Genomic DNA, 12,801 nt, shown 5'->3' on the forward strand with positions numbered 1-12,801 from the left:
GACTGGTGGTGAAATGTGTCATGAATTCGAGTCTATGAAAAAGTAGAGTAAAAAATTCCATCACCATTTTAGACAGAAATTAGCTGTGAGGATGAACAAGCTCAGTTCAGTGAGCAAATCTCTATACTGCCTTTTTTTTTTTTCCTTCCATTACTGTGTTCAGTTATCTTTATCACATTTTACATCCAACTGTTTCAAGGTGTTGCTTTAATTAGGATCATCTCTTTGGCTAGTAAATAAATGTGTTTGTGTTAAAAAAAAAAAAGAAGAAAGAAATCATAGGTTTTGAGCTTATGAATCTATATAACCTCTTCATTTTACACCTGAGGAAACCGAGGCCCAAAATGAAATTGACTTGGGGTGCCTGGGTGGCTCAGTGGGTTAAAGCCTCTGCCTTCAGCTCACCTCATGATCCCAGTGTCCTGGTATTGAGCCCCACACTGGGCTCTCTGCTCTACAGGGAGCCTGCTTCCCCCTCTCTCTGTCTCTGCCTGCCTCTCTGCCCACTTGTGATCTGTCAAATAAATAAATAAAATCTTAAAAAAAAATGAAATTGACTTCAGGATATTGCATAGATAGGGGCGCCTGGGTGGCTTAGTCTGTTAAGCATCTGCCTTTGGCTTGGCTCATGATTCTGAGGTCCTGAGATCAGCCCCGCATAGGTGAAGGGGAGGTCCCTGCTCTCCCTGCTCAGCAAGGAGTCTGCTTCTCCCTCTCCCTCTGCCCCTCACTCCCTGCTCCTGCACTCTCTCTCTCTCTCTCAAGTAAATAAATAAAATCTTTTAAAAAATATTACATAGCTATGAAGATATTAAGTGGTGAACCAGGGGTTCAAATTATTTGTTTCTAAATCAGAACATCTGCTTAATTATATTTCTTTCTTTAAAATAATTGGTGTCATGAGAATGTTCCAGACATTGTATTGAGGACTGTTTATAAATGATCTCACTTAATTTTCTTCAAAAACTCTGCAAAGAATGATTAACCCCACTTTACTGATAAATAAACTGAGTCTCATTAAAGAAATTGCATGAGATTGTTTTGCTAAAAAGCAGCTGAGGCAGAAGATAAACCCTTATGGGTCTAAGAATCTAATTGGTTCACAATTTAAGCATAGCTGAGATTACAAACACCACAGCACATTCACTAGCATCTTTTTAATATCTCTTCCTATCACCTGGCAGGAGGCTCCTTGAAGAGGAACTGTAACAGAATTAGAGGGAGGGGGTTGCCTTCTACACCCAATCAGTACAGAAAGCTCAGTGTTGTCCCTGGGGTGGGTTGAATGCTAAGTGGAAAGGATGCTCTTTCACTTATCCATGAAGTGGTGTGAGGAAGCATCAGAGGTTGCATCAGAAGCAATCTCTGATGAATCCTCTGAGTTTCCCAGGCGGGGGAGACCCACTCTGTGCTGCTCCTGTGTGTGTGTGACAGTAATGTTCCTCTATCACCATGGCAACAACCAATACACCCGCATCCCACAAGAGGCCAGAGCTGCTTTGTGGGGAGCTGTGGTCCAAGCTGGGTGGGAGGAGGTGTGGGGTGTATGGGGGAAGGGGTGTCTCATTGGCTTGATTCTTTTCGCTTCAAACTAGCTTGTTCCTGGGAGGCAGGAATGTTTATATAGGATGCCAAGCCTCCTAAGTCTGCAGGGTTTGGGGCAAAAGGAGATGAAAGGGAAGCTGAGGAGAGGCCAGGGGGGCACATTATTTCTTGTATGGTTTCCAATGAAATGCATTTATTAGGCAAGCTGCTGCTGAATGGCATCTTTCTAAGGGGCCTGCCAATATACTCTAATGGGGAATCTCATGGGTTTTGTAAGCAACCAAACCTGCCTTATAGCTCTTCAATATTTCAGTTCTAAGATGTTAGTTAGTATAATGTCTTTGAAGTTCAATTGCTTTAATGGTAAAAAGGGGACATTTAACACCTCCCTTGGGGGAGATTTAATGAGATAACACACGGGCAGTTTCTGGCATGTGGTCGGCATCTCATCAGTTGTAGACATTATTATGTCCCTAATATTGCCAGAGAAATGGGGACTTGGCAAGGGGACCATCTCTGACTCCTTTAAGTCAGGGGAAGACTTGGAATTAGAATTCATTCCATCCATTTCTCCTGGGTGCCTCTGCTTCTCTCTCTTTATCTCTCTCTCTTCCTAAAGCCATGCTCAGTGTTGGCTCCCCAGACTCATCCCCTGTATTCCCTTGCTCAGCCTGGTGACATCAGGTGCTTATTTTCCTCTGTGGGTCTCCACTCACAGAATCTCACAACACTAGACCTTGGGGATCACTCAGCTCATTTTCCAGGCCAGGAAATGAAAGCTCGGAGAGAGAAGTGCATTGTTCAAGGTCACCCAGGAAGGTAGAAGCAATTAGCTGAAATGATTGTTGCATATATTTTAGCAGGTATGACTAAGCCTGGGAGTGACTGCAGAAGATCTACCTCATGCTTTCCATGAATTCTCCTGGGTGTGTAACTTTAGGATAAGTATGTGTGGGGAGAGTCCTTTTTTATATTTCACTTGTGGTGCTGGCGAGTTCTGTGATTCCCCTGGCGTCAGAAATATTAATAGCTAACATTTGCACAGGGCTTTACTGCTTATAAAATATACTCATAGACTTGATCTTATTTAGTCTTCACAATAGCCCTTCAAGGTCATTATGATCATCATGACTTTCTTTTACAGATGAGAAAACTGAGGCTAGAAGTGATTTGTTCAAAGTTACACAGTTACCATGAGGTTGATTTAGGAATTAAACTTATATTTGTGTGATTCCTAATCATAGCAAACCGGCCCAGCTGACATGGCCATCTTTGGAGAATTCAACGTCAGGGACAAAGCTGTCCTCTATCCAGAGGCAAATGAGGAAGGTTATCCATAGGGCTGATTATCAAGAAGGGTCACCTGAATGAAGGTGACAAACTCAACTCAATTGTGTTCTCCGAATTGCTTTGTGGAAAGCAATATTGATGCTTTTTCTGGTTAACCTTTTCACTTTCAAAGTGTTCCCATATTATCTCCTGAGAGGCCCAAGGCACACCTGTCCCTCCCTGTTTACGTAAGAGGCCTAGAGAGCTGAGCAAATTTTTGAAAATCACAAAGCCAAGAAGAGATGGAACTTAACAGTTTCTGGAATTCCAAATTCCTTCTACATCTCTTTAGGGCAGGTGGGCCTGAATGGGGTCCCCCAATCCTGAGAAGTGAGCAAAGGCCAAAGGAGGCATGTTCTAGCATACTTCCTTGTTTGAGAGGACACCTGGGCAACAAGTGTTTGGTCAGGTGGCTTGGTATGCCAGCTTTTCCTTTAAGCTGTTTTTGATCTCTGCCTGCCTTTCTCCCTGTGAGCATTCTCTGCTGCATTGTTGTTCAGGGGAAGAGAGAAATCAGAGAGGCGATAAAGCATTTAAATTAGTTCCTGATTTTAGCAGGATTCTTTTATCTGTAGTCGCCAGATGTGTGCCTGTGTTTACAATTCAGTGGGAAGATAAAGATTATGCAAGGAAGGGGCTTACAGAATCCAGGGCTTCTAAAACTGGTAGAGACTCCTGAAATTCTGATATTTGGCTTAGTTGGACCCTGAGTGATTCAGAAAAGCGAGGGAGACCCTTCCACCAATTGCTTTGGGAGAAATGCCTTCTACCTAGAGATGGGAATGACTGGTTGGTCTCAGAGAAAGACAGAAAAGGCCTGAACAGTGCCAGAATTGTATATTTTATAGAATTTCCAAGCCCTGTTTCTCCTTCAATTCCAGAAAAAAGGCAGGACATAAGATAGAATGAAAGTGCTATATTCTTCCTGCATCTGGAACCTGGATTCGCAGGTAGGGATAAAGGAAAGATTTTCATTATGGCTCATTAAAAACACAAGCCCAGGGGCGCCTGGGTGGCTCAGTGGTTTGGGCTGCTGCCTTCGGCTCGGGTCATGATCTCAGGGTCTTGGGATCGAGCCCGGCATCGGGCTCCCTGCTCCGCGGGAAGCCTGCTTCCCTCTCTCTCTCTCTCTCTGCCTGCCTCTCTGCCTACTTGTGATCTCTGTCTGTCAAATAAATAAATAAAATCTTTAAAAAAAAATAAAAATAAACAAAACAAAACAAAACAAAAAAAACACAAGCCCACTTATAAGTGTGTCTTTGCATGCTGCACCGACACTTCTTGGCAAGAACTTAGCATATAGAAAATACTAGTTTAAGCAGTTGTGATTTACAGTTATGCCAACTAATCAAAATCTTCTGCTCATATACAACTGATTAATGACCATACATTCCCAATTATAATAAAATGGTCTATTTTCCCATAAGAATAATATTCTTTTTAAAACCTACCAGAAAGTAACAATAAATCCATGGAGTATTTGATAGATATTTTTCAATGGTCTTGTAGGCTTCCATTGTATCAATGAGGGAATCTAAACCAAAGGAGTTCTTTGGGCATATTTTGGTCTAGCACCCAAGACTGGGATACCAAGTGTGTGTTAGATGTTGTATCAGGCTTTGTAGAACATTTTGAGAGGAGAAGAAGAAGAATCCCTCACCTTGAGGTACTTGTTACCTAAAAAGAAACCTGGATAGACACTAGCAACATAAACAAACAAGTACAACCTGCAGAGCCTTCTTACAAATATGTAAGGGCATGCTTCAGACTAACACAGGTGAGGTCTTTGCCTTCAAGGAATAGATCAATACATTCTCACTACTTACCCAGTTTAGCTTCCCTGTCTTTGCTTTTCCTAGCCTTTCTGTCTTGATTGTTTTCTCCACCCTGTCCTGGGTATCCGAATTCCATCATTTCATAAGGACTGAGTCCTACCTCCCCTGTGAAATCCTCTCATCCCTCAGATCCTTTCTTCCTCTGACTCTCTCTCTCTCTCTCTCTCTCTTTTTAAAGATTTTATTTATTTATTTGACGGAGAGAGAAAGATCACAAGTACGCAGAACAGAAGGCAGACGGAGAGGGGGAAGCAGGTTCCCTGTGGAGCAGAGAGCCGGATGCAGGGCTCGATCCCAGGACCCTCAATCCCAGGACCCTGAGATCATGACCTGAACTGAAGGCAGAGTCTCAACCCACTGAGCCACCCAGGTGCCCCCTCCTCTGGCTCTTTTAACACTCACTGCCTGCTCCACTTTCTGGTCATTCACCGACTGCTCTGCTATTGCTGGTTATGTGTTCACATGTTTACAAGTTGTCTTCTTAAGGGTGTAACTTGGGTTTTATTTATTCTTGAGTATTCTTTATCCATGAGTGCTTAGCATAATAACCTGCATGTATTAGATACTCACAACATGTTTTTTAACTGGTTGATTTAAAAATACAATACATTCACTACTAGCTTCATGATTAAGAGGAATTACTTAGTGAAATATGAAAAAAAAAAGATAACCCAAACATCTGAAAAATTGAAGTGATAAAAGTATATGAAGTCCCATCAAGAGATTTATCCTTTGGAAAAGATTCATCTGATACTCTAAAAAATACTTATAGGAAGGGCAGTACATTAAACTAAGTTTATTTAGTTATTAGTGAAGTTATCAGTTTTATTCTCCAATAGACAGACACAAGAGCTGAGTTGGATAAGAGTACAGTTCGTCTCTCAAACAGCTGAGTCCTTAATGCAGGCCAAGGACCATGCTTCATGCTGAAGTCCAAGATGGCTCAAACATAATCCTCTCCTTGAAAAGCATATATTCAAGCCACCAGAATATTTTATTATAAATTTTTTAAGGGGCTATGACAAAACCAGACACAGGTTTTGTCTACTGTGAAGCACTTTGTCTATCTGAAACACTTAGTCTACCGTGGAGGATTGAGGGAAGGCTTCCTGGAGGAGTCATCAACTAGCATTCCTCAAGTCCTTCTCTGCCAGAGTGCCTTCCCTACTTCTCTGTTGGTAGTCTTTTAGCTGCTTTAAGACCCACTTCAAATGTCACTTTCTCTGAGAAGCCATTCCTAAACCTCATAGGCAGAATGCATCCCTCACTCCTTGGTGTCCCTAAACCACTTAGCCCAACAATATTACAGCATTTCTCACATATTATTGTAGTAAATCGTTCCTGTGCCTATCTTCCCTGCTCTCTGCTCTCATAGATTGTGAACTTCCCACAGACAGGATCTACTTTGCGTTTATATCAGTCTATCAAGCACTTACCACTGCCTGGCACGAGGTGGATGGGAAGACCACTGTATTATTATAGCTGGCTGGAGACCTCTTGAACATCACTGGGTCTCTGGCTCAGAGCCCAGTTGTGCATCTATAGGTCCCAAGTTTGTGCCAGCTGGGAGGCAGGACTCAAGAACTGCCCGTCAGTATTAGTGACAAGATGTTCACTGATTCTGTTTAGTTCAACAGATACATACTGAGAACTAGTTCACATAAGAATAAGAATCTAGCCACTGCTACTAGAATATCTACTGTGTGCCAGGTACTTTATATACACAATCTCATTTATTCTGTGTAACAACTTTGAAAAGTTTTATCTCAGTATAGCATAATGTATAAACTCCTTGAATCACTATAATCACCTGAAATTAATGTAACATTGTGTGTCAATTATACTAAAATAAAAAAATTTTAAAAGCATTATCTCCTTTTATCAGATAGGGAAAAGAGGCTCAGAGGCTAATTTGCCTGAGGTCACACATCACCCAGAGTGGGCTGAATGTAAAGTACTATATCTGCTGTGTCCTCTTCCCATACAACACATGGATTAAGTATATATCTCATGAGAGGTGAAAACAAAGATCCAGAAGTCAAAACAGATTTAGGGAGTGCACATGGAAAGGTGATAATCAGGTCTTCATGGAGGTGGAAACAGATCTAGCCAATTAATGAACTGGAAAAAACATTTAGAAAGATTTTTGAAGAGATAAACTTCTTGATACAATAAAGGACGCATCACTGCCTATCAGGGAGGCAAGCACAGAAAGGGTGGGGGACCCTTAGATACCCCACTTGGGGGGAGGGGTCTCCAGCCTTACGCAAGGTTTCGCCTCTCTGGTCCATGAGGATGGGAAGAGAAGGTGCTCGTAAGTGAGCCATCCCTAAAGGGCAGGCACCAAAAATGCGCCCACAGACCCAGTGGAAGATCTGTCAAATCTCTGTCACCAAAAGGATGAAGGGGTGGGGGTGGGGGTGGGGGGTGGGGGGTGAGGATGTCTTTCTCACCTAATATTGAGGAGGGAGTAGTTCTTCTTTTGTCTCATCATATGAGTGTGTGTTGTGTATGTGTGTGTGAACGCGCGCGCGCGCGCGAGTGTGTGGGCAGATTATTCTTTCCTCCATCACCTGGAGGTTGAGGAGATGGCACCTTTCTCCCAGCTTTGGGAAAAGAGGTGGTTCTTTACTTTCCCATTACAGGGAGTATGTGAGTGTGTGTGTGTGTGTGTGTGTGTATGAGCGCGCGCACCAGGGGAATGGGTCCATTCTCACCTCAGGCTGGGGAGGCTGACACCTCTCTTCCTTCGAAAGGCAGTGGGGACAGTTTTCTTCGCCTCCATCTCTGGGTGGGACAGTGCTATTTTATCCCCAACCAAAAAGGTTGTTGGGGTCTCGGCTCCTTTTTTCCTGTTCTCGGGGAGCAAGGCTGGCTCCCACACTCTCTCCACAGAACTCCGCTCAGGTTGCAGGAGACCTGGCAACCCCCCTGCCCCCAAATCTCCAGAGTAGGGACCCCACCGCTAAGTGCGGGGCGCTCAGGCAGCGAATAGGGGGCGGTGCCGGCTCTGCGGCGAGAGGCGGGGCGAAAAGTGGCTCCGCCTCCGGCCCCCGCCCGCTCCCTGGCGCGGTGCCTCGCGCTGCCCGGCCAGCCCGGCCCAGTGCACCGCGGCTGTCTGCTGGGATCGCGCGCCGCAAACCCGGTCGCAGCCGCCTCAGCCGCCTCAGTCCCCCAGCCACTGCCGCCTCAGTCTCGCCCTCCTCGCCGTCCGGCCCCGCCGCCCCGCGCGCCCCCAGCCCCTCAAGCCAGATGATGAACTTCCTGAGGCGCCGGCTGTCGGACAGCAGCTTCATCGCCAACCTGCCCAATGGCTACATGACCGACCTGCAGCGGCCCGAGCCCCAGCAGCCGCCGCCGCCGCCCCCCGGTCCAGGCGCGGCCTCGGCCTCCTCGGCGCCCCCGGCCGTCTCGCCGGGCCCCGAGCGGAGGCCGCCGCCCGCCCCGGCCCCGGCGCCCGCGTCGCATCCTGCGCCGCAGGCGACCGCGGCGCCATCGGTGGGCAGCAGTTTCTTCAGCTCGCTGTCCCAAGCCGTGAAGCAGACGGCAGCCTCGGCCGGCCTGGTGGACGCGCCCGCGCCCGCCGCCGCCAGGAAGGCCAAGGTGCTGCTGGTCGTCGACGAGCCGCACACCGACTGGTAGGTACCCGGCCGCCGCCGCCGCGCGGTGTTCCCGGGGCCTGCCGGGCAGCTGGAGGCCGCGGGGAAGGTGGTCCCGGGCGCCAAGGAATCGTTCCTGACACCTGAGAGGGAGGGTCTGCATGGTCCCCCTGTGGGGAGATGTTGTTGGTGGTAGGGGTTTCAACGTTGTGTCTTTTGAGGGGGGTGGTCTGGAAAGGTGATTCCTGAGGTGAAATATTGCCTCGATTCTCTCAAATCCCTCACGACACGTAAAAGAAGGAGCTACTTTATGCAACACGGAAGAATCCTAAAAAAAAAAAAAATGAGTTTTGTTTGTTTGTTTGTTCTTGAAGGGAGGGGGCAGAAAGAACAGACTTTCAGCCTAGACACGTAGAAGCTCAGGTGAGACATTTAAAGCCAATACAAAAGATTGTACAATGTTAGGCACGGAGTGAATTTGCGGTGGAAATGAGTGTTTTGAGGGAGAGGGTGATGGGGGTAGTTTTCACCTGGCTGGATGAAGGCTTGTATCAGTATTGACATCTACGTTGGTCAAGGCACGGATATGAGAGCCCAGGTGTATGTACTTGAGCTTGCTGCAGAGGAGCATGGCTGAGGTCCGTTTAAGAATAATAAAATGCTTGTGTTTTTTGAAGCAGGAAGGGGATTTGTGGTTTTTAAAATTTGTTTTTGTTTTAGTGTAAAAAAAAAAGTGTGTGTGTGTGTGTGTGTGTGTGTGTGTGGCGGTGGGGTGGGAGGACGGGGAGAGTTGTGAAAGAAGGTGGTTTTTTCCAGCTGGAAAGATGATGACTGAGGTAAAATATTCTGGATCATTAAAGGGGTACAAACAAATAAAAGGATCTACCTTAATGCAGTAGACAGCAACTTGGAGAATTTCTTTCTCTCTCTCTCTTTCTTTCTTCTTTCTTGGGATATTGCAACTTAGAATGGTGAGGGCTTCTGGAAAATGTTACCTCTAGTTAGTAAAAGCATGAATGGGGTTCATTCAAGACAGATCAGGTTAAAGAGGTTCTATGTCATGTAGCAGGAAGTTGGCCCAGGGGATGGTTGGGGTTGGTGGTGATGGAAGAATTGACTGGTGAAGGGCTTGAAGAAGTGAAGAGGCAAGAAGTCTGGGTTGCTTCTTCTTCAGGAATATGGGAAGGATTTTATTTTTTACTTTCTCAGAAAGGTTGAGGTAAAGAGCCTGGACCCAAGTGCTTCCTCCTGAGAGTGAGGCACAGAGGGACCACAGAATTGTTTTTCTCCATTTCCTCTTTTGGCTGATTTACTGCTTTTTCTCTTTCATTTTCTCACAGGGAGACTTGGAGGGAGGGAGTACTGGCGTGGGTGTAATGGAAGTGAGATGTAGATACGGAGATGCACTCCTGCTGGCTCCTAATATGACCATTCTGAATAGTCATTTGGGTGACTTGTGTAGTTGCCTTTTCTCAGAAAAATGGAGTAGAAAATCTTAAGGGACCTTTGTTAGGAAATGACAGAGGCACTGGCAAGAGTGTATGAGGAAAATATAAGAGTATATGATGGTACCATTGGTAGTCCCATAGGAAGATTATTCTTAGTTTAAATTACAAGTGCTTATTAAATGGGAAAGGTAGGTAACTAAGTTTCATTGAGCAACTGTTATATGTCAGACCCTTACTAGGTGCTCTTATATATGTCTCATTAAATTCTAAACACAAAACTGAGGCTTACAAAAAGTGAGTAACGTGTTCCCAGTCATACAGCCAGCAAATAGTTGACCTAAGATATGAATTAGGCCCATTTGACTCCAGTATTGCCATTCCACTATGCTGTATTGCCTCACAGTATATATAATAATAATATATTATTATTATTATTGCCAATAATGTTTGCCTTATTATTATATTATTGGCAATATTAATAATAGGCTCCCTCTACAGGGTAGGCAGAGTAGGGGCCTTACCAAGAACTCACATTGAAATTTAGAGACAAAATGGAGACATGAACAGTTAAAAAAAATTATTCTACAATTATTATTTCAGACCAGTGTTTTAGGCATTCAGTAAATAGAGTGATTGTGAGAGCCAGAGTTATTGGAGAAAGCTTTATAAAAGATGAGTTTTTTTTTTTTTTTAAAGATTTTATTTATTTATTTGACACACAGAAATCACAAGTAGGCAGAGTGGCAGGGGGAAGCTGGCTTCCCGCTGAGCAGGGAGCCCAATGCAGGGCTCAATCCAAGGACCTTGAGATCATGATCTGAGCCGAAGACAGACACTTAACCAACTGAGCCACCTAGGTGCCCCTAAAAGATGAGTCTTGAAGAAAGGCCAGGAAAAGGAGGAGAGAAATGGGAATATTGGTGCTTCGTTTTTTATGCAAGAATCTGACACTCATGTACCTTGCTTGTCCTGATCTGTTCTGATGAAGACATTTGTTTTGGGTTTAATTACCAGTTAGGTACCAACAGGTAGGAAGATATTCATTTGTATGGGCATGATGTAGCTGCTGAGATTTGTGTTTAGCACTAACTGCTTCTTTTGCTTAGGATTCAAAACTCTTTTTGGATAGTGTTTTTCTCTAGGAAAACTGCCTGCCTGGCATGAACCAGAAAATTTGCCTTGCCCTGGAGACTAAACTTCTGATGGAAGTAATAGAAGCCATTTTCCTTTGGGCTGACTCCCAACTGGTTTCTGATTTTCTTTGTAGTAATAACATTGATTTATTAAAACTCATAAACCCAGTTTGAGTCTAGTGCTTGACGGCATTTGATGGCTTCTCTGTTTCTATGTTTAATAGCGTCTCTCAGGATTGCAGATTTTGTTTTCTTTCTTGCCTGAATTTGCTAAAAGCATCTCAGATAAATATTTTTGAATGGTTTTATTGAAAGTTCTCTATAAGTTAAGGAGCAGGTGTCTGCTTATGACAAGCACAGTGACTTGAAAAGGTGCTTTTTCCTCTAATGGCAAATTTTAGCAAATTTGTCTCACTGTTTAAGCTATCTATCTAGATAGCATTCAGTGAACAGGTGTCATATATGCCCAATATTATTTTCCTGATGCTTGAATAGGAAGTCAGAGTGTAGCTTCCTGGTAGAATTTAAGAATATTGGTCCCATTTGAACTATAGATTGCTAAAATAAAGAGGGTTTTGAGAAGCATTTAAGTAATTGGAGATTTAAAAGAAGGGCTTAAAGTTGGCAGCTTCTCAGAGCAACCTTAATATATAGCAGATTCCTTCAAATATTTATCAGTGTAATTGTGGACAATGGAATTTGGGGACTTTTCCACAGACTAAGTTGATGGGAAAATTGGAGGTTGTCTGTCTCTTGTTTAAAATGTGTTTTCATTGGTTGCTTGAGATCTTTAGATTAATTGCATGGTAAAGAATCATTGAAAAAATGTATCTGCTCCACTAAAAAATGAAATCCCTTATTAGTTATTGTTACTAGTATTTTAAATATATATACGTTTTGCCTGAAATGCGTGTCTTCTTTTAAGGTTCATACCTAAAGTGCAGTTAATATTGAACTCTAATTATCTTTGTGCTTAAACAAGGAACAAATGTCTATTTGTATGTTGTTTTTTTTCTGCATCTTACACTCTCACTGGTGAAGAGGTAAGTTTTCTCTCAGATTTTCCCCTGCCTCCATTTTCAGCAATTCAATTCCACTGACCAAGTGATCTTTTCCATCTCAATAGCATGTCTCAATGTTTGATTTGAAAATCAGCATAGCACAGACATTCTAGAGATTATCTGATGTTCTGGGGACTGTAGATATGGTAAGTCCACAGGTGTTTTATTGAGCACCTTCTTATTATGGGGTGTATATGCTAAGAAAAAGGAGTTGTAGTATGTCTTTGAAGATTTTTCTGTTCAAGTGGACAAATAAGATAACACACTTTTTAAAAAAAATTAACATATAATGTATTATTTGTTTCAGGGGTACAGGTCTGCGATTCATTAGTCATATTTATATAATACCCTTGCTCCTTATAACACATACCTTCTTCAATATCTATCACCCAGTTACCCCATCCCTCCACCCTCCTCCCCCGAGCAATCCTCAGTTTGTTTCTTATGATTAAGAGTCTCTTGGGGTGCCTGGGTGGCTCAGTGTGTTAAAGCCTTTGCCTTTGGCTTGGGTCATGATCCCGGGGTCCTGGGATCGAGCCCCGCATCAGGCTCTCTGCTCAGTGGGGAGCCTGCTTCCTCCTCTCTCTCTCTCTCTCTCTGCCTGCCTCTCTGCCTACTTGTGATCTCTATCTGTCAAATAAATAAATAAAAAATCTTAAAAAAAAAAAAAAAGGAGTCTCTTATGGTTTGTCTTCCTCTCTGGGTTTCATCGTTTTTCATTTTTTCCTCTCTTCCTCTATGATCCTCTGCCTTGTTTCTTAAATTCCATATCACGTATCAGTGACATCATATAATTGTCTTTCTCTGTGACTTATTTTGCTTAGCATAATACCGTCTAGCTCCATCCACGT

At 43.8% G+C, this 12,801-nt stretch overlaps 1 protein-coding gene across 1 annotated transcript in view; it reads left to right on the forward strand.

Annotated features, from left to right (window-relative positions):
- Positions 1-7,767: 7,767 nt before the first annotated feature.
- The window catches only part of SYN2 (synapsin II), a 218,066-nt gene continuing 213,032 nt past the window's right edge, over positions 7,768-12,801 (forward strand). Inside the window, exon 1 of the mRNA XM_059161765.1 lies at positions 7,768-8,347. Within this exon, the coding sequence (XP_059017748.1) occupies positions 7,962-8,347 (386 nt within the window). The 5' untranslated portion in view covers positions 7,768-7,961. The remainder of the gene's footprint in view (positions 8,348-12,801) is intronic.

Source organism: Mustela lutreola, chromosome 2, assembly GCF_030435805.1.
Source record: "Mustela lutreola isolate mMusLut2 chromosome 2, mMusLut2.pri, whole genome shotgun sequence".
Classification (NCBI taxonomy): domain Eukaryota; kingdom Metazoa; phylum Chordata; class Mammalia; order Carnivora; family Mustelidae; genus Mustela; species Mustela lutreola.